This window comes from Salvelinus namaycush, chromosome 13 (assembly GCF_016432855.1).
Source record: "Salvelinus namaycush isolate Seneca chromosome 13, SaNama_1.0, whole genome shotgun sequence".
Classification (NCBI taxonomy): domain Eukaryota; kingdom Metazoa; phylum Chordata; class Actinopteri; order Salmoniformes; family Salmonidae; genus Salvelinus; species Salvelinus namaycush.
In genome coordinates, this window is record NC_052319.1 from 41,400,307 (window position 1) to 41,422,585 (window position 22,279).

A 22,279-nucleotide genomic window follows, 5' to 3' on the forward strand; every position below is an offset into this window, starting at 1 on the left:
AGTTTTCTACTGCTTTTCTAAGCTGTCAAGTGGACATGTAAAGCCAGGTATGGATGTGACTTACCAGTTATTAAACTGATCTGTCAGGCTAAAACTTAATTTCAACCAGACATGCATTGTAAAGAATGTTTTTCACTTGTGGTTATGCCAAATGTTAAGTTGAACATATAACACAAAAAAGATTATTGCACAATTAGTAGAACTAAGAAAACATGTAACACAGTAACTACATAGCTAAACACAAGATATTATAATACACAGGGACCAGTGGCGGTCGGTGCCGTTTAAGTTGAGTGAAGACGATGAGTTTTTTATGAGCATGGACTAATTTCTATAAGAGAATATTGGATGATTGTCATTCATATTCCATTCACCCAGTGCAATGTAACACTGTTAAGTTGTTCCACTGATACCACTCAGGGTGTTTAGTTGTTCCACTGATACCACTCAGGGTGTTTAGTTGTTCCACTGATACCACTCAGGGTGTTTAGTTGTTCCACTGATACCACTCAGGGTGTTAAGTTGTTCCACTGATACCACTCAGGGTGTTTAGTTGTTCCACTGATACCACTCAGGGTGTTTAGTCACTACACTGATACCACTCAGGGTGTTTAGTTGTTCCACTGATACCACTCAGGGTGTTTAGTTGTTCCACTGATACCACTCAGGGTGTTTAGTTGTTCCACTGATACCACTCAGGGTGTTTAGTTGTTCCACTGATACCACTCAGGGTGTTTAGTCACTACACTGATACCACTCAGGGTGTTTAGTTGTTCCACTGATACCACTCAGGGTGTTTAGTTGTTCCACTGATACCACTCAGGGTGTTTAGTTGTTCCACTGATACTACTCAGGGTGTTTAGTTGTTCCACTGATACCACTCAGGGTGTTTAGTTGTTCCACTGATACCACTCAGGGTGTTTAGTTGTTCCACTGATACCACTCAGGGTGTTTAGTTGTTCCACTGATACCACTCAGGGTGTTTAGTTGTTCCACTGATACCACTCAGGGTGTTTAGTTGTTCCACTGATACCACTCAGGGTGTTTAGTTGTTCCACTGATACCACTCAGGGTGTTTAGTCACTACACTGATACCACTCAGGGTGTTTAGTTGTTCCACTGATACCACTCAGGGTGTTTAGTTGTTCCACTGATACTACTCAGGGTGTTTAGTTGTTCCACTGATACCACTCAGGGTGTTTAGTTGTTCCACTGATACCACTCAGGGTGTTTAGTTGTTCCACTGATACCACTTAGGGTGTTTAGTTGTTCCACTGATACCACTCAGGGTGTTTAGTTGTTACACTGATACTACTCAGGGTGTTTAGTTGTTACACTGATACCACTCAGGGTGTTTAGTCACTACACTGATACCACTCAGGGTGTTTAGTTGTTCCACTGATACCACTCAGGGTGTTTAGTTGTTCCACTGATACCACTCAGGGTGTTTAGTTGTTCCACTGCTAGAACTCAGAGTGTTTAGTTGATGGAGACATCTTAATATCAATACACTGTTTTTTTTCTTTCATGCAGCTCGTGGAAATGCAAGAAATGGACTATAATGATTTGCTCTACTCCGACATCTCCAACATCACCTATCCTCCCGTAGACGAGCTCAAGGCAGCCCCCTGTAGTGTGTCTATCTTGGGCTTGAGCAGTGTTGGTCTGATGGTCACATACATCATTGTGTTTGTCCTAAGTGTGCTGGGCAACAGTGTGGTCATCTACGTGATGTGCTGCATGGCTAGGGGCCGGACCACCACAGACATCTACCTGATGCACCTTGCCATGGCCGACCTCCTCTTCTCCCTGACCCTCCCCTTCTGGGCCGTCTACGTCTACTCTCACTGGATCTTTGGTACCTTCCTCTGTAAGCTCCTGTCTGGCCTCCAGGATGCTGCCTTTTATAGTGGGGTCTTCCTGTTAGCGTGCATTAGCGTGGACCGCTACCTGGCTATCGTGAAGACCGCGCAGGCGCTGGCTAAACGGCGCCACCTGGTGGGGAAAGTTTGTGGAGCCGTGTGGCTGGGTGCGGGGATTCTCTCATTGCCCGCGGTGCTCCAGCGGGAAGCTATCCAACTGGAGGATCTTGGCGACCAGACCATCTGCTACGAGAACCTGACTGCGTCGAGCAGCAACCAGTGGCGGGTGTTTGTGCGGGTGCTTTGCCACACGCTGGGCTTCTTCCTGCCGCTGGCAGTCATGGTCGTATGTTACAGCTGCACGGCGGCGACAATGTTCCGTGGCATGCGCAACGGCGACCACAAACACAAGGCCATGCGCGTCATCCTGGCCGTGGTGTTTGCGTTCGTGATATGTTGGCTGCCGTGCAATGTCAGCGTGCTGGTAGACACATTGATGCGGGGCGGCTCGCTGGGCGAGGAGACGTGTGAGTTCCGGAACAGTGTGAGTGTGGCGCTGTACGTGACCAAGGTGATAGCGTTCACGCACTGTGCAGTCAACCCCGTGCTGTACGCCTTCATCGGGCAGAAGTTCCGGAACCAGCTCCTGCTGACGCTCCACAAGCATGGACTGATCAGCAAGAGGGTGCTGGCCGCTTACCGCAGGAGCTCGGCCCACAGCACGGTCAGTCAAAGGTCTAGGAACACCTCCGTTAGCCTGTAAGGTTTCAGTAGTGAGGAGGTGGAAGGTGGGGGGATGGATAATTCAATATTTTGTCACATAGCTAGCTTTGCTTCTATTTGTTTTTTGTTTTTGATGTGCATTGTCTTTTAGTCTATTGTAACATGTTTGACACTACCCCATTCGTTTTTTTCCCCATTATATTAATCAAAATATATTTTTTCATGTAATACTTTAATGCTTGCTAAGTATAAACATTAATGTCAAGGCCTAATCTGTACGAAATAAAACTTAATCTTCCAACTTTTACTTGTCAAGAGACGTGTAACGTTTCTGTGTCCCCCTTACAAAGATACAGAGAAAATGCTATTGTACTCAGACATGAGACGCACACATTCAAAAACATAGCTTATTTTATATTAAATTGTATCACTGTATCCACCAATTCAAATAATGGTGTTCTGAATGTTGTCAATGCCTAAAAAACATGTTGAGAAAAGCCGGGAAAATTTGATATTTGTCAAGTGATGATCTGCTAATTAATATCGTTCAGCCAAAAGGCAACTCTGCCACTTTGTAACAATGCGAGGCGAGGAGACGTGTGCGTTCCGGAACAGTGTGAGTGTGGCGGCTGACGTTATACTGATTGTAATACCCCAACTGATTGTGTTTTTTCGTTTGTTTATTTGCGTTGTTTGTAACCTATTTTGTAACTTATTTTGTACATAATGTTGCCGCTACCGTCTCTTATGACCGACCGAAAATAACTTCTGGACATCAGGTCTGCGATTACCCACCACGGACTGGCAGAATCCTTTTTTCCCTTTAATGAGTCTGAAGAGCCCGACGTGAATGATATACTGCTTTTGATATACTCCTTTCTCGGGAACAGGCCCAGATCCCCGCTAATTGCATGAAGAGGAGGAGCCAGAGGGCGGGCTGCCTTCTGAGAATTCGTAGGCAATTGAATAAACCTCCCCTTCTGTCACGCCCTGACTTTAGTTATATTTTGTTTTCTTTATTATTTGGTTAGGTCAGGGTGTGACAAGGGTGGTTTGGTTAGTTTTGTATTGTCTAAGGGTTTTTGTCTTGTCTAGGGTTTTTTTGTTTATCTATGGGGATGTTGTATTGTCTAGGGGATGTAGGTTTATGGTGGCCTGAATTGGTTCCCAAACAGAGACAGCTGTTTATCGTTGTCTCTGATTGGGGATCCTATTTAGGTTGCCATTTTCCATTTTGGTTGTGTGGGTAGTTGTCCATGTTTAGTTGCCTGTGAGCACTACGTTGGCGGCACGTTTCGGTTGATGTTTATTGTTTTGTTGGCGAATTCTTATATTAAAAAAGTATGTACGCTGACAACGCTGCGCCTTGGTCCACTCCTTTAAACGGCCGTGACAACTTCCTTCCATTCTGCTAGCAAACATGCAAACTTTGGAGAATAAAATAGATGACCTAAGCGGAAGATTAAACTACCAACGGGACATTCAAAACTGTAATATCTTATGCTTCACGGAGTCGTGGCTGAACGACGCACTATAAACATTCATCTGGCTGGTTATACGCTGTACCGGCAGGATAGAACAGCGACAAGGGGCGGTGGACTACGTATTTTTGTAAATAACAGCTGGTGCACTATATCTAAGGAAGTCTCAAGCTATTGGTCGCCTGAGGTAGAGTATCTCATGATAAACTGTAGACCACACTATCTACCTAGAGAGTTTTCATCTATATTTTTTGTAGCTATTTACATACCACCACAGACTGAGGCTGGCACTAAGACAGCATTGAATGAGCTGTATTCCGCCATAAGCAAATAAGAAAACGCTCACCCAGAGGTGGCGCTCCTAGTAGACAGGGGACTTTAATTCTGGGATTCCTCCGATGGCATTGAGGACATCAGTCATTGGCTTCATAATTTTCATAATTTTCTGCCACAAGATGTCGTGCTATATTAACCTGCACCAGTGTTTCCGAGTCACAGACGTCAGATGACAGTCATGTTCCCCTAGTGATGTAGACCAGTGGTTCCCAACCTTTTTCGGTTAATGTTACCAGCGAGTACATTTTGCTCTGCCAGGAGTAGTGAAGAGGCAGTGAACAGTGAAGAGGCGACTCCGGGATGCCGGCCTTCTAGGCAGAGTTGCAAAGAAAAAGACATATCTCAGACTGGCCAAAAAAAGAAAAGATTAAGATGGGCAAAAGAACACAGACACTGGACAGAGGAACTCTGCCTAGAAGGCCAGCATCCCAGAGTCGCCTCTTCACTGTTGAGATTGGTGTTTTGCGGGTACTATTTAATGAAGCTGCCAGTTGAGGACTTGTAAGGCGTCTGTTTCTCAAACTAGACACTAATGTACTTGTGTCCTAATGTCCTCTTGCTCAGTTGCGAACCGGGCCTCCCACTCCTCTTTCTATTCTGGTTAGAGTCACTGCGCTGTTCTGTGAAGGGAGTAGTACACAGCGTTGTACGAGATCTTCAGTTTCTTGGCAATTTCTTGCATGGAATAGCCTTCATTTCTCAGAACAAGAATAGACTGATGAGTTTCAGAAGAAAGGTCTTTGTTTCTGGCCATTTTGAGAATGTAATCGAAACCACAAATGCTGATGCTACAGATACTCAACTAGTCTAAAGAAGGCCATTTGTATTGCTTCTTTAACAGGACAACAGTTTTCAGCTGTGTTAACATAATTGCAAAAGGGTTTTCTAATGATCAATTAGCCTTTTAAAATGATAAACTTGGATTCGCTAACACAACGTGCTATTGGAACACAGGAGTGATGGTTGCTGATAATGGGCCTCTGTATGCCTATGTAGATATTCCATAATAAAATCAGCCGTTTCCAGCTACAATAGTAATTTCCAACATTAACAATGTCTACACTGTATTTCTGATCAATTTGATGTTATTTTAATGGACAAAAAATTAGCTCTTCTTTCAAAAACAAGGACATTTCTAAGTGACCCCAAACTTGTGAACGGTAGTGTATATCTTTTTTTAAAGCACTACAGCTGTGGTGGAAACAGAATATTTCTGTGTAATTTTATAAATGCCGACATAATTTGTTCTTTGACATGGTGGGATCTTTTTGATTGGTAAAATTAATTATGCGGAAAATGGTGATGGAAATGCATTTATGTGCAAATATTGTTATAACAACCATCATATCAAAGTAAATTTGTAGTCACGCAAAACTATAGTTTAGGGTCTTCTCACAAAACTCAGGAATGCAGTTTATTAGGCTGCAGATGAAATAAATTATGAACTTCACAAGGTGGTGAAAGTGCAAGGTGATGAGCTTGATGCCACTTTCCAATAAAAATCTAAGGTCTTATTCTGGTGACATGATGAGCGATGCCCTCCAACCCCAATATGAATCCCTATTTATTGCTCCACGACAGGGTCTGGTATGTCAGACAGGTTCTAAGTGACCAGGGTCTGGTATGCCAGACAGGTGCTCAGTGACCAGGGTCTGGTATGTCAGACAGGTTCTAAGTGACCAGGGTCTGGTATGTCAGACAGGTGCTCAGTGACCAGGGTCTGGTATGCCAGACAGGTGCTCAGTGACCAGGGTCTGGTATAACATTTGCCAGCTATTTGCACTTTCTTATCTTATTTGCTATGTAGTTGATTATCTGTACTGTATGTATTCTAACACGTTTTTTCAACCTCTTTTTATAGGGAGATGGATACGTTAGACCTTGAAGAAAGGTACAGAGAGACAACATCTAGAACATTTGAATAACATCTGAATCAACGAGCAAAAGAAGAGCAGCTAGAAACAAGTAAAATACCTTAATGACCCTCCACAACATGTGATTAGAGCGCCCCTCTGAAGTCAACTCTGTCTGTAGTACATGCTTGTTGATTTGACAGAGAGACGGCTTCATAAATATCAAAGTGGCGGCCTAAAGCAGGCCAAGGACCATCAATTGTCACATCTGCTCCTGCTACGCCCTCTGGTGTTCATCCGGTGTCTTCTTGACCTGCAGTTACTCCCCCTGTACAGTCTCTCTCTCCCTCTCTCTCTGTGTGTGATTGGAGACAGGGGTGCTGGAGTCAGAGCAGATCCCTACCAACTGCAACTCGTTCCATAATCAAGACCTCTACAAATATTCAGTCCTGCACTTCCACTCTGCCAGATTGTGATCAATTTTCATTTGGAAGAGTCAGCTTTTTAAACCAACATGGCTCAGTTTAAATTGTTTTTACATTGTAGTAAAACAAAATCTCATTTGATATGTGTTTTGACATAAAATTACTACATTCTGTAGCAATGAATGTTTTTTCCCATTAAAATGCGATTTGATTAAAGTTAATGCCTTCAACTGCAGGTGATGCAAAAAGGCGGCCGGACCATAAAAATCAGTTCATGATTCTAGCCATTTATGATTACGCAAGATCCTGTTACGCTGCTGTGCCTGTTTCCCTGCCTGACACCGTTTATCCTCTCATTGCAGTTACCACTCTGTCTCTGGCTCCTGTCTCCTGTTCCACATCTCACCACCCAACTACCTTGCTCTGGATTTTACTCACCACCACTACCTTGGATTCCCTTCAGGACCTGCTTACCCTGTTCTACTAAGCCAACTCCAACCTCAGTCTCCCCATCTGTTTTTTTTGCAACTCATCCGAGCTTCCCCGGATCTGCACTCCATAATCTCTCTGTGTAACAATAAATATTTTGGTTCATTCATCCCTGTTTCCTCATCGGAGTCTGCTCTTGGGTTCCCCTGTGTCGCTCCGCTTAACATCAATATCCCATTTCAGAGAGTGTGTGTGGAGTCCATGAGATAACCTACACATGCAAAGTTACAGTTCAACATCATGCCACAACATGCAGCAACACCCTACTATAGTCCCATATGGTACTGGATAGAATGCAGTGGCCCCGCCCACCTGTGGAGAAAACAAACTGTGGTTACCTAGGCTACCACCTAGGTTACTGCCCGCATTGGTTCATAGCAAAAACGTGACCCTTTTCAAGCACAATTTTCTTGTCTGCTTGTTTTAGTCAATTACAAAACTACATTTGAGATAAGTACAACATGTCTAAAGATTACTTTTCAACATTGCCTGCTCCCGATCGTTCTCACTATATAGAAAAATTGGATTTTGTAGGGCTTTCCCTCAGGTTCCTTTTCATGATGGTGCTAGCAGCCACGTGAGTGAGGGAGTGTAAGCTAGCTACCGACCGGAACTTGAAGCTAGCCAAGACCAACAACACAAACACACTGATAATACAGCTACAAATAGTGAGTGGAGTTACAAACAGATTATACTAAACAAGTTAAATGTCCTACCTGTGATGAAATATTTTCCACGAACATAGCTAGCTACGTGTAAACTATTTGGAGACTGGGTCCCCAGAATTCCCACTCTCCCATGCCAAATAGCCTGAAGCTACAGGGCTCTTCTCGCAGGCTCTATTTCCCTACGTGGGAGCATTGCAAACCGTAGGTCGGAATTTTGGACCTGGTTACATGTACATTGAAAAACATTGCAGCTTTTCGGGCATTGTTTTGTTATTTCTGTATAACAAAAAATGTACTACGAAGTTTGTTCTTTTACATTGGGGGTCGATTTGTGGGCATGGTCTGGGAAATTCCTTCTTATGACATGAATAGAGCCCCACAGTGAAGGTGTGATAATACCCATAAAACCTAGCTGTCAAACAGGAAATGGTTCCTATCGTTTTTTCCACCATTCATTTTCCGATAGGGGATTTTAGAAACACTTAAAATAAGGGCTGTGTTTTGTGTAGATTTACTCTAGTGTGACGTTTTGATAACCATGTAAATCTCTCTTGGACAAGGTGACTTTTATCAATATAGTCGGCTCTATTTACCCTCAGATGCTAATTAGCATCAAAGTAGACATCATGCAAAACTACAAATCCCTGCAAGCTCCTTCACGAAATCTCTAGCTGACACCTTTACTAACAGGTACTGTGTTAATTTAAATACACATACTCTGCTTACAGTTGACTGGGGCATAGCAGGGCAGAAATGGGAAATTTGACAAACTGACTTGTTGGAAAGGTGGCATCCTATGACAGTGCCATGTTGAGAGTCACTGAGCTCTTCAGTAAGGCCATTATACTGCCAATGTTTGTCTATGGAGACTGTATGGCTGTGTGCTTCAAATCAAATCAAATGTTATTTGTCACATGTGCCGAAGACAACCTTACAATGAAATGCTTACTTACAAGCCCTTGACCAACAATGCAGTTTTAAGAAAATATATTTTTTAAAGTAAGCGATAAGAATAACAAATATAGCTCTGAGGTTAATCTAATGCTTGATAGTTAATCCAGAGATTCTTACCTTTGCCTCGATTCGGCAGTCTCGTCCAGATCATCATGGCATTTGTAGTTCTTTATGATACAACATTAGCAGCTAATTACCATTTCATTTTTCAGGGGTAAATACAGCCGAATATATTAATAAAAGTCACCTTGTCCTAGAGAGATTTATCAAAACGTCATGCTATGGTAAGTCTACACGATTCACAGCCCTTATTTTAAGTGTTTCTAAAAATCCCCTTTGGGAAATATTTATGGTGGAAAAACGATTGGAACCATTTCCCTGTTTGACAGCTAGGTTTTATGGGTATTATGACTCATACTGTGGTACTCTATATCAACTTGGAGTATGCCTGACCAACCACCTTGACTCAGTTGACCCCAGATGACCCCAAATGCACCCATCATAATCATCATCATCAGTCAGACTACTTTGACCTCAGAACTATACTTCTATACCCATCATTCAAAGTAAAATGACATACCTTCAGTTGCACTGGTCTTTTGCCACATTTACATGCTAGTTGGAACTAGGAAACTCTGACATTTCCGACTTGCTGAGTTTCCAGGCACATGAACGCGCCATTAGTTCTAGAAATTCATTTCATAGAGGTCTTTACTTTACTAAAGAAAGTAGGCTTGTCCCTGTACAATACACAGTCAGTCATGCTCCTGATCTTTTAATGGGGGACGTGGAAGGAACCATTAGAAAATATGAAGCTTGATTTGTCACTAACTACATCAAACATGTTTTATTTCAGTTTTTTCCCCTCCAAGACAAAGAGATACGATCAAAGATCTAATATGAAACAGAACACCTTGCTTAGCTCTTTGGGGATGAAACTCGACATTCTGTGGTTTTCACGTTAGGGTTCATTCTTCTAACAGTGGGTTGTATTTTCACAAAGAGGGACTCAATCGTAGAGAAATGGGAAGTTTCCATTCATTAATATCTGTGATTATAGTATGCTTTGTCATGTTTTAAATCTGATTCCCAAAGAGTGAAATGTAGGCATGCTTTCTTCTAGGTCTTCTATCTAATGTTTTCTCTTAGAGTCACATGACATTGTGTAGTTTTTATAACATCAAATTAATGTGCCTAAGTATTCTTACCTGAGGTATCACTGTGATATCTATAAAAGGGGAGTCTATGACAAGACAGTTGTTATCGTTTCCAAACAGGGAAATGGATGAGGACGCCCACGAAACACCTGGAAGCGCGAGCTTGAAGCAGATATCAAAAGTTCTGGAATAAGTTGGAAGACAATGAAAAGACAACACAGAACAGAGTGCGATGGAGAGGAGTCATCGAGTAAATTAGTATCTAAACTTCGTTTCCTAAGGTGTGATATTTCACTCTTTATCACCTACAGTATAAATCATTTGCCATGTGATTGGAGCTCCATTTTGGTAACTTCACTAATCAAAGAGCATGGTAGTACAACATTGGGGCATGTTCCCGACGCAGCACGTTCTATCAATGTTCACCAAGGTAAAAGGTCACTGGATTAACCAATCAGGTAAGTATAATAATAGTAGCTAGGCAGAATAGTGTTATTTGACCAATCTATTACAATGTGTCTCTGAAGAAGATCAACTATTATTTTTTTACTGAAATAACCATAGCTGTTTCATAGCTGTTTCATATCTGTTTCATAGCTGCCACAGGGAAGCTTCAGTATACCCTGGTCCTTAAAAATACATAAAGCGATTACTGTAGCCTTGACAGTTAGAGTATGGAGAAAGTAAGCGGTTTAGAGTTTTGGGCACCACAGTACTTAAAACATGTTGTTTCAAGGGCCTGACTCTGGCTGACTTTAACAGGACAACAGGTCCCAGGCACATAAGAGCTGTCAAGCCCCACAGCGGCCAAAAGATTTTGGAATCAGGTGGTAGAGGAAAGAGTCATCGTAGCCTACTGTACACAGTATACAGTACACTGACGTGACAGTGTAGTTTTACCACCATGCACACAAATCAATGAAAACCTTGTAAATGTGTCTAGTCCTGTCTTTATCTTCCCCCTCAAACCCTTCATAAAAAAAAACTTCATAAAAACCCTTCATAAAAACCCTTCATGAATCAAAATGAAAGGAGTATGCAGCTTTTATTACCACTCTCCATGTCAGCATCTGTATAAACAACCAGAGGATAACGGAGCTCCAGAAGGTCCCATTGAGCATCAATAGCAACCAGATGACCAGCACTTTGGTCCAGGGAAGATGACTGCAGAGTGCTCCTCAGTTAACTTGATTGTTCACACAAACATATGGAACTAATGCTCATTTATAAGTATGTTATGGGGGTTAATGACAGAGGGTTTGAAACAATTCCTGTAATGGACTGTCCTATACTGGAGCCAGTGGTACTGTGTCAGTTATCAAACATGTAAGGGGTGGATATAACCACTGTTCCCTGAAGGAGGGAACTAGGTTTAACATACTACTGGGAGCCAACGACAAATCATATTCACCTGAAAAAAACTGAAATCACTCCCTACAGGCCAATGAATGCCGAGCCCGCCCTTGGAATCCCCACCTTCATGGCTATAATAACAGGGCTCTAATTAATTTCCTCAATTCAGTGCTGCTCTTCAGCGAGCTCAAATCCCCTGATGGCACGGGGCCAAAATATGTTATACCTCGTTTCCTCCTTCAGGGAACAGTAGTTATTGTCACGCCTGCTCCCGTTCTCCCTCTCTGGCGCTCGAGGGCCCTTCATTACGCACACCTGTCACCATCATTATGAGCAGCAGCGCTCATTGGACTCACCTGGACTCCTTCCCTTTGTTGATTGCCCCGTCTATAACTGTCTGCTCCCCCGTTTGTTCCCTGTGTCTGCATTAATGTTGTTATGTGTTCTTGTTCAGACACTGTCCTGTTCTGTTCCGTTCCGTTCCATGTCTGTTGATAATTAAATGTTCACTAACCTGTACCTGCTTCTCATCTCTATCAGCGTCGATCCTAACAGTTATATTCATAACCATACATTTTCTTTCAGTCGGTCACTTGGTATAAAATACTATAGGGAGATACAATAATGCCCCAAGCCAGCTCAGATGGTATCAAACAAAGGAGCAAATGGCAGCTCAAGCACACACAGGTTCCACCAACTCCAAAAAGGGGTTACAACAGCCACTTTCTTCCCTAATACTTACCCGAGAAGCCTGACTTTCAGAGCCTTAAGAGGCTTGAAATGTCAGAGGACCATATAGAAACCAGAACCTGCTGCAACTCGGCTATGTGCACTGACACGCTGCCACTGCAGCTGAAGTCCATAGACCCCACGGTTCCAAGAACAGTACTTACCTTGCAAGCCTGAAATGTCAGAACTAGTACAAGGAAATTCTTCACCAAGTCACCTGCTTCACCAAGTCACCTGCTTCACCAAGTCACCTGCTTTACCAAGTCACCTGTCTTGACTTGGTAAAGCACACACTCAACCAGAGTCGGTAAACAATGGCAGCCCGAAGTTCAGACCCACCGGAAACTTGCAGTAAACTGGAAACGGTGTACCCGTGCACTTCCAAGTTAGCCCAAGGCTCAAACAATCAGGGAACTGTGGTAACCCAAATAAATTCACACTGCCTAACACACACTACCAGACCCGGCCATAAGAACACTATGGTGTGAACACTATACTCAAAGGTACAGTGGGGCAAAAAAGTATTTAGTCAGCCACCAATTGTGCAAGTTCTCCCACTTAAAAAGATGAGAGGCCTGTAATTTTCATCATAGGTACACTTCAACTATGACAGACAAAATGAGGAAAAAAAATCCAGAAAATCACATTGTAGGATTTTTAATGAATTTATTTGCAAATTATGGTGGAAAATAAGTATTTGGTCACCTACAAACAAGCAAGATTTCTGGCTCTCACAGACATGTAACTTCTTCTTTAAGAGGCTCCTCTGTCCTCCACTCGTTACCTGTATTAATGGCACCTGTTTGAACTTGTTATCAGCATAAAAGACACCTGTCCACAACCTCAAACAGTCACACTCCAAACTCCACTATGGCCAAGACCAAAGAGCTGTCAAAGGACACCAGAAACAAAATTGTAGACCTGCACCAGGCTGGGAAGACTGAATCTGCAATAGGTAAGCAGCTTGGTTTGAAGAAATCAACTGTGGGAGCAATTATTAGGAAATGGAAGACATACAAGACCACTGATAATCTCCCTCGATCTGGGGCTCCACGCAAGATCTCACCCCGTGGGGTCAAAATGATCACAAGAACGGTGAGCAAAAATCCCAGAACCACACACCTAGTGAATGACCTGCAGAGAGCTGGGACCAAAGTAACAAAGTCTACCATCAGTAACACACTACGCCACCAGGGACTCAAATCCTGCAGTGCCAGACGTGTCCCCCTGCTTAAGCCAGTACATGTCCAGGTCCGTCTGAAGTTTGCTAGAGAGCATTTGGATGATCCAGAAGAAGATTGGGAGAATGTCATATGGTCAGATGAAACCAAAATATAACTTTTTGGTAAAAACTCAACTCGTCGTGTTTGGAGGACAAAGAATGCAGAGTTGCATCCAAAGAACACTATACCTACTGTGAAGCATGGGGGTGGAAACATCATGCTTTGGGGCTGTTTTTCTGCAAAGGGACCAGGACGACTGATCCATGTAAAGGAAAGAATGAATGGGGCCATGTATCATGAGATTTTGAGTGAAAACCTCCTTCCATCAGCAAGGGCATTGAAGATGAAACGTGGCTGGGTCTTTCAGCATGACAATGATCCCAAACACACCGCCCGGGCAACGAAGGAGTGGCTTCGTAAGAAGTATTTCAAGGTCCTGGAGTGGCCTAGCCAGTCTCCAGATCTCAACCCCATAGAAAATATTTGGAGGGAGTTGAAAGTCCGTGTTGCCCAGCAACAGCCCCAAAACATCACTGCTCTAGAGGAAATCTGCATGGAGGAATGGGCCAAAATACCAGCAACAGTGTGTGAAAACCTTGTGAAGACTTTCAGAAAAAGTTTGACCTCTGTCATTGCCAACAAAGGGTATATAACAAAGTATTGAGATAAACTTTTGTTATTGACCAAATACTTATTTTCCACCATAATTTGCAAATAAATTCATTAAAAATCCTACAATGTGATTTTCTGGATTTTTTTTTCTCATTTTGTCTGTCATAGTTGAAGTGTACCTATGATGAAAATTACAGGCCTCTCTCATCTTTTTAAGTGGGAGAACTTGCACAATTGGTGGCTGACTAAATACTTTTTTGCCCCACTGTATGTCGGGAACCTCAACTCGCTGCAGCACAGATATCACTAATCTTCATGCTCCTGAACAATGCCCAAGCAGACGCCACACCCCTAGTGGAGTGAGCACTCTCACAACTAGGAAAACCTTGTTCTTTGCTGTCATACGCCAGGGTGATAGCCTCCATAATCCAATGATCCATAATCATTAGAGGATAGCCTCCATAATCCAATAATCCCACCTCCACTGCCTTATTCAGCTCCTGCGGGAAATCGATATCATACATCTATAGCCTTGTGACCACCTCGGCCTGGTACATTTGGTTCTGCTGCTCTGCCAAGAACCGGCACTGTTTATTCTGAAGCACTGTGCTAGGATTAGCCCCCTTGTTAGCCTCCGGAGTAGCTTGCCAGCCTGCCTGAATGAGAGGAATCCCAGATCACCTTTAGCTCAGAAGAGAAATCTTTCAAACAGGGGGTAAGCAATGCGTCACTGCTGCAGGGACAGGAGGTAATGAATCTCGTAGTCTTCTTGTGCTTGAAAAGTTTTTGCATGACATGTACTTTCTTCATTCAGGGATCTGTGCTCTAGATATGTGACACGGATAAAACAATACGTTGAAATCCTGGGTCCTGTCTAATGTGACAAACAAGGGGTCTCTGGTACTCTTAGTTTACAGCCAGATTTGCAGGTAAACAAGACACACGCCCATCCATCTTTCACTTGACTGCCTGTCGATTTGAGAACCCATATAGTCGAGATAAGAGGAGTTGTGGTATATAACAGCTTATATACCTGGTAAAACAGCAAGCAAAGTAAGAACAAATAAACTCTTTCACAGACAGGGGGAGATTCTCCATTCGTTTGGCTAACTCCGCCATACTCCATCCTCCGTCCTCTCCTCTGTTTGAAAAATGTCAAAGGTAATCGAGGAGAGGAAAGGAAGAGAGGAAACGTAGAAAAAAATGTGCTTGTATGAAATGAGACTCTCCTTGTCCACTCATACGTCCTCAGGCAAATGACGTTTACAGGGATGGATTCCAACATAAATGTGGAAAGGGATTTAAAAAGTGTAGCTAGTTGTGCAAGACATTTTATTGTTCAAAGGATAAGTAGCGTAAGGTTTTTAAACATGTGCCTGCTGCACACTTTTCTCCTTCCAGAAAACAACAGCTCATTCAAAGGGGGTGTGGCGGATTTTAAACACTTCCGGGCTCCGTGTCCTTAGGATACTCTTGTGCATCCTCTGTCGAAGTAGGTCATCGAGGAGATGAGCAGCCTCTTTCATTCGCCTACTAATGAAATGACACTGTACTCGACCACATCGGTTTCCGGGTCATGGAGGAGAGAAGTTGGAGGAGTTGAGGAGAGGACTGTCTTTTGCCCGAATGATAATCTCAGGATCAGTGACACCAGTTGTACTGAAGTGTGTGTTGATTGCAGGCTCAGCAAGGCCTGATAGGCAGCCAGCTTGATAAAAACCTCAGTTTCCAGGAACAGTATAGTAGGCTGCTGCCAATGTGACAGACCCCAGGAGTGCCAGTCAGTAGCGGTGCGTGGGTAAAATCACTGAGGAAGCCAAGCCAAGCCAAGCCAGTAAAACATCCATATTACAACATATGTTGTGATAGTTGCGTTGTTTGCTCTATAACCCATCCGTCATATACAGTAAGGCTGTGACAACAAAAAGACAGTCACACAGTGGCGGAATAAATTCAACTACGCATACATTTGTTTCATCACAAAACCGGAGAGCAACATCTGTCCGGTGAAGTCCACAAAGCAAATATTGCATGTAACAAACAGTTATATGACCTGCAACATGGTCAAGCAAGTAAATGTTTTTGACAGTTTACTAAACAACTACTGATTTAGAACCACAGAGTTACCGCAAGTCAGCACAAAGACAACAGGAGCCCTGCCATTTCAACTTAAACATTTAAACATCATCAAATCAACAAGGCTATACATACTTAGTTTAATACACTGAAAACAAACTTAAAGATACCAAAAATGGCACAAGTAAAAACATTTTTGGGACTCACACTACTTGTAGACTAGTTGAACGCCAATGTTCTCTTTCATGTTGACAAAATGGTCTATGGCTCTGTCATACATTTTGTTGTCATAAGCTATCTAGCTAAAATTATTGCTAGCCTGACTTCCTCGCATGGGCAACAATGAACCAGCTAACTTAACTAGCTAGTTAACGTGAACCTAAAAGGAATAGGCTACATCTAGGCTACATATTGAACTTCAATCGTCTCTGGGTAGTGCAATAACATATTAATGTATGGTTAGATCAGAATCGCCCTCATAATCATTGGCCTGTACAGAGAATTAAGTCAAAACCACAAGTCCAAATCCCCATCTCCATCCATGGCTTAGGAAAGGGCTGATTTAGCAAGCTAGCTACTGCGGGACATCAACACAAGTAGACCAGAAATGAAAATTATGTTTTGCTTAGGATGTGATTTGATTGGTGTGAGGCCAAATCCAAGCTGGTCTCCCTTGGGAGGCATTTTGCTCCACCAGGACAACCTACAGTTGTGTTCAGCTCAACGCTGATTGGCTAATTATTTAATGTTTTTTTATCAACGGAAGTCAAATGCTTCCTGGCATCAATCAATCAAATGCTACGGCCGCAACATGTCATACTCATTTGGTCCAGACAGCATCAGATAGATGGGCTATACATACTGAGACAGAGGGGAGATGTTTCCATCGCTTGGTTGATTTCTCCAGTGAGATTCAGACATTTGCAAATTGACTGAAAATTATGAAAACACAGAGAGATAGACCAAAAAAGGTATTATTGTTATTATTTATTTTTTATTGGTCAAATATTTGGGGAAGCCTGGCTTCCCTTGGCATTTATGAATACACGCCACTGGTGCTAGTTACCTTCAAACTACTCTAATGTCACGATCGTCTTTCTGTGAAAGAGTGGACCAAGGCGCAGCGTGATATAAATACATCTTCTTTAATGAAATGAAGACGAAACAAACACTATTACAAACTAACAAAACGACGACTGTGAGGCTATACAAACTAAGTGATGACATAGACAATTACCCACAACCTACCTAATGCCTATGGCTGCCTAAATATGGCTCTCAATCAGAGACAACTAATGACAGCTGTCTCTAATTGAGAACCACTCCAGGCAACCATAGACATACATAAACACCTACACTGAACACAACCCCATACACTCTACAAAACCCCCTATACAATACAAACACCCTAGACTAGACAAAAAACACATACATTCCCCCATGTCACACCCTGACCTAACTAAAATAATAAAGAAAACAAAGATAACTAAGGCCAGGGCGTGACATCTAAGCTTTACAAAACCCCTCTCAGCCACAGTTTAAATGAACCAACTGCCATAGATTTTGGTAGTTAAAAATGGTGCCTCCCTCAATGTAAGTAGCAGTGTTGTGGACTAAGATCCTCCTAGACAACCCCTTCTCTAAAGGCATATTTAGCAGAGGACAAATGCATTCAGTAAAATGAAAGGATTTTTGAACAGTGGAGTATATTAGCCAAACATTCCCATCTTTAATATTAAGATACCTGTAATCCTCATGCAGGTACTGGTGTGTTTGCTCTTTAAACATCTCCATAACTCTCCCATCCCCAAACTCATCTGTGAGAGCTTCAGGTTGATGCCATGTGGGAATGTGCAGAATATTGTGTTGGATATCCATGGGAAGTTGATCAGAATCAGGTGGAGGGATCTGCTCTGCTGGTCTCTGGGAAGATTGGGTCGCATAAACGTGCGGAATTTGGTGTGTTCTGCAGTGTTCAGTAGGACACACTGTAGCAAAATGCTTTGCAACAGAAAAGCGAACATCTGTGTTCTTATTAGTCAAGTTCTGGTAGTACCTCCCTGTTTCATAATGTTTCAAAAACTAAATCCACCTACTGAACACGACCCAGGTCCTGCGCAGAGAGAGCGAGATGATGGCGAGAGAAGGAGGACTCATAAAGCCGTGCAGGCCCACGTCCGAAACCAACACATTCTTCTATAGCCCCCATGTGGCTGTGCAGTTCTCCAGCTCCACAGGGACCGTGTCCATGGCCCATTACACACGTGCCTCTTCGTCCATTGTGTGACCTCAGCCAAAGGCACTATGGGACCCCTACCATTTGCCTACGGGGTCATGACTTTGGTATTTTATTAGGATCCCCATTAGCTTTTGCAAAAGCAGCAGCTACTCTTCCTGGGGTCCACACAAAACACAATACCGAATGACATAATACAGAACATCAATAGACAAGAACAGCTCAAGGACAGAACTACATAGATTTATTTGTAAAGGCACACGTAGCCTACATATCAATACATACACACAAACTATCTAGGTCAAATAGGGGAGAGGCGTTGTGCCACGAGGTGTTGCTTTATCTGTTTTTTGAAACCAGGTTTGCTGTTTATTTGAGCAATATGAGATGGAAGGAAGTTCCATGCAATTAGGGCTCTATATAATACTGTACGCTTTCTCGAATTTGTTCTGGATTTAGGTAATGTCATGCTGACATCATTTTCTTCGCACCATCACCCATTACATATTTCATAGTTGACACACTAAATTATACAATACATCAGAGGAAAGACATGCTAGTGTGTTGAAGTAACCAAAGAAAAACTTAGCTGATCTTGGATTCATACACTTTTTCTTTGCTGGCTGTCTGCATGGTGCACCAACCGCAGACCAAGATTCTGTTGTCAAATCAGGAAAGAGCCATCAGCTCACAACCAACTACTTACTGTCAAAGGTGCAGAACGTAATGTGGCCGTTGGTTTTGGCTGACTGATGGTCGTGTGTATCCCAAGGATAGCCTGGAGGATGTCTGTATTTTGCCTTCAATGTATTGTTTACATGTTTTTAATTTCCAATTTTAACATGTTTTTAATTTGCATAGTAATCTATCAATCAAACAGTCTATCTATTCAAATAAAGTTATGACGTTACATTGATGCACAGAGAGAGAGAGAGAGAGATGTAGCTAGTACTACTCGTGCCCAGTGCCCATAGTTGTGTTTTTTCTTTTTTCTTCACTTTCAAGCCTGCCTTTTCCTGAACAGCGGGAAGGCAGTCCGATGTGGGATTATGCATGGAGTTTTAGTGGAAAACGGGAACAAAATGTGGTGCAAGACATGGAGTGAGAAATTTAGAGTGACCTGTTTATAGAATGCATAACCGTTTTATAAAAGTGCTAGCGATATCGCGTACGATTTGAATACTTTCATCATTTGCGGGCAGGAACACAGGAGCGCAGTTTTACCTGCTTGAGTAAAGGGCCTGCGAGAATTCACTATGCGGAGTGAAAAACGTAGCTCTGAAATATCACGTTTTTGAATGGGTCCACGCGACTCTGATCTGAAGTTGCCTGGATGGGATGCACAGTGAGTTTCATCTGTTGTGAAGACGACCTCCTGCAAATTCCTCCTGACCAACATGACAAAAAGAAAGAGGACAAGAAACTGTTGAAAAAGGTAGGACACATCACCCATTCCCATAATTAACACACCGTCTTTTCATTGATAGCGCAGAAAAGTGGGCACAGAAAACGGCACGTTTTTAATTTGACTTGGCAGGGGGTCTATTCCTAATAGACTAACTCCTTCATTCACACAATACAAGGTGGCCAACCATGCATTTTTTTGTGAATGAATATTTATCGGTTTTCAGTGGCGATTTTAGCATGTACATCTTGATGGGGCAAAAAAAAGAGAAAAAAAGTGGGGTGCATGCCAGCAAAGCCACTACACAACACAACACTAAACAATACATAAGTTGCACTATAACGGTGACAAACGGTGCCCACAAACGGTTAGGGCCTACATAAAGATTTCCCAACAGCAGAGTCCCAACAGCAGTCCCAACACCTTACCTCTGCTACACCTGGCGATCAGCGGAGCCTTGTCTGCCAGCAAAACAGTTCATTCAGCCTCATTTACTGCCTTTTAACAAAGTATAGCTAATGGGTAGATATGTGACACGGATAAAACAATATGTTGAAATGCTGGGTCCTGTCTAATGTGACAAACAAGTGGTCTCTGGTACTCTTAGTTTACAGCCAGATTTGCAGGTAAACAAGACACACGCCCATCCACCTTTCACTTGACTGCCTGTCGATTTGAGAACCCATATAGTCGAGATAAGAGGAGTTGTGGTGTCACGCCTTGACCTTAGAGAGCTTTATATGTCTCTATTTTGGTTTGGTCAGGGTGTGATTTGGGTGGGCATTCTATGTTCATTTTTCTATGTTTTGGTATTCCTTTGTTTTGGCCGGGTATGGTTCTCAATCAGGGACAGCTGTCTATCGTTGTCTCTGATTGGGAACCATACTTAGGTAGCATTTTCCCACCTGTGGGTAGTTATTTTCTGTTTAGTGTTTTCTGCACCTGACAGGACTGTTTCGGTTTCGTTTCTCACTTTGTTCTTTTTGTTCTAGTGTTCAGTGTTAATAAATATCATGAACACTTACCACGCTGCGCTTTGGTCCGATCTTTCCTCATGCAACGATGACCATTACAGAACTACCCACTACTGACAATTGAGATCTACAAACTATGGCATAAGGGGACGACAAGCGGGTAAGAGGCAATCCATAATTTCGATTAAGACATTAATGAGCGAGCTAGGACGGACGTAGTCAATATAACTATTTGTTCATCACTTTTGAAATGTACAGCGACAGAATTCAGAACATGGGCAGTTCTTGCAGTGTCCTCCCTGTACATCAAGTCAGAACCGTAGGATAAATAAAGGGGGCATATAAGCAGACAATGAAAGCTCTTACAAAATTTGATGATTTACTTTCTCAAAAACATTTTATAATGTAGGCTACGTGTGCACGACCAAGTCAGAACAGTAGGCGAAATTAAGAGGGGAAAATAAACCAAATTATTAGGGTGAGGCACATGGGCTACTAACAGCTTACTACACAACATACACTTAGTATTACTTTCTTAGCTACAGTATACATATCTCCCTGGCATATTACATCATTTATACAGCAGCATACAAGACATTTTTCGACTGAAATTGTTGTCCTGTGCTCACTTGAACAGGAAGTTGACGCGGCGGTCCTTCGTGTCCAGATTTTGGCATAATACTTTGTCATCAAAGTCTGACATTCTCTGGATTTATGGTGCTTTCAAGACAACTGGGACTTGTTTTGCCAGTTGGAGCTCCTTTTTGCCCAAGTTCCCAGTTGTCTTGTCCTCGCTGAAGTCAGATTTCCTACTTCCAAGTTAACAGTTGTTTTGAGTGCGGCAGAAATCATGATTGACAGCATGGCCAATGTTGAATGATTATAATTTTAAGCTTGGAAAAGAGACCCTTAAACCCTGAATTTGGACCATACACCCACTCCACTGAATAGGAGGCTAGTGATTGCTTTGCAATGCTTGCAGTTAGCCACTGATGCCTTCCAAACCACTAATTGTTGAATTTACGATTTCCAACTTGTCTTGTAATGTTTATGTCGAATGACCGATGAGCACTGATACGTTTGATCAATAATTTATTTTCATATGCAAGGATTAAAAAGGATTTGCGGGTAGATTGTTGACTTGATTCATGATGATGACTAGCTAAGATTTTGAAAGTATGATGTTAACATCAGCCCAATCAAAGCTACTGTAGATATAACGTGATTTGACGTCATTTTATCTGTGGCCAATAACCTTGAGCCTTCTTGGATGGGCACTTTAATGTAACTCTATGGCAGCACCCAAGAGGCTTGAATTTCTGAGCACTACCCTTCAATTTGGCAGAGACGTAGTGTCCCCATGAGTGACAGAACACTGAGCCAATCACGGCACAACTAAAGAACATTAGCAACCCCTACGCTCCTTATTTTCCACTGGCTGCCACACCACCACAGAAAGCACTGAGCTAGGCTGAAACACCTGCATTTTGGAGCTGCCTTACTCAAGAAAACAAAAAAAAGAGACCATGTTTGTATGGAGGCATTATTAACTCAATGTATTATTATAATTGTTTTGTACATTGTTTGCAAACTGATCTGTGACACTTATTAATTAATGCCAAAATAACATGCAAAACAGGAAACCCCTGATTTTTGTCAGTTTTTTTTCCAAAACATTTGGGGCTCAAAACAAGTGGGGCTATGCCAGTTCGAAATTGTGTTT

At 42.5% G+C, this 22,279-nt stretch overlaps 1 protein-coding gene across 1 annotated transcript; it reads left to right on the plus strand.

Annotated features, from left to right (window-relative positions):
* The first annotated feature begins 1,527 nt into the window (after window positions 1-1,527).
* LOC120058140 (C-X-C chemokine receptor type 1-like) lies at window positions 1,528-2,625 on the plus strand. Its single transcript, XM_039006609.1, has one exon. The coding sequence runs from the start codon at window positions 1,528-1,530 to the stop codon at window positions 2,623-2,625; it is 1,098 nt and encodes a 365-aa protein (XP_038862537.1).
* The last annotated feature ends 19,654 nt before the right edge of the window (window positions 2,626-22,279 follow it).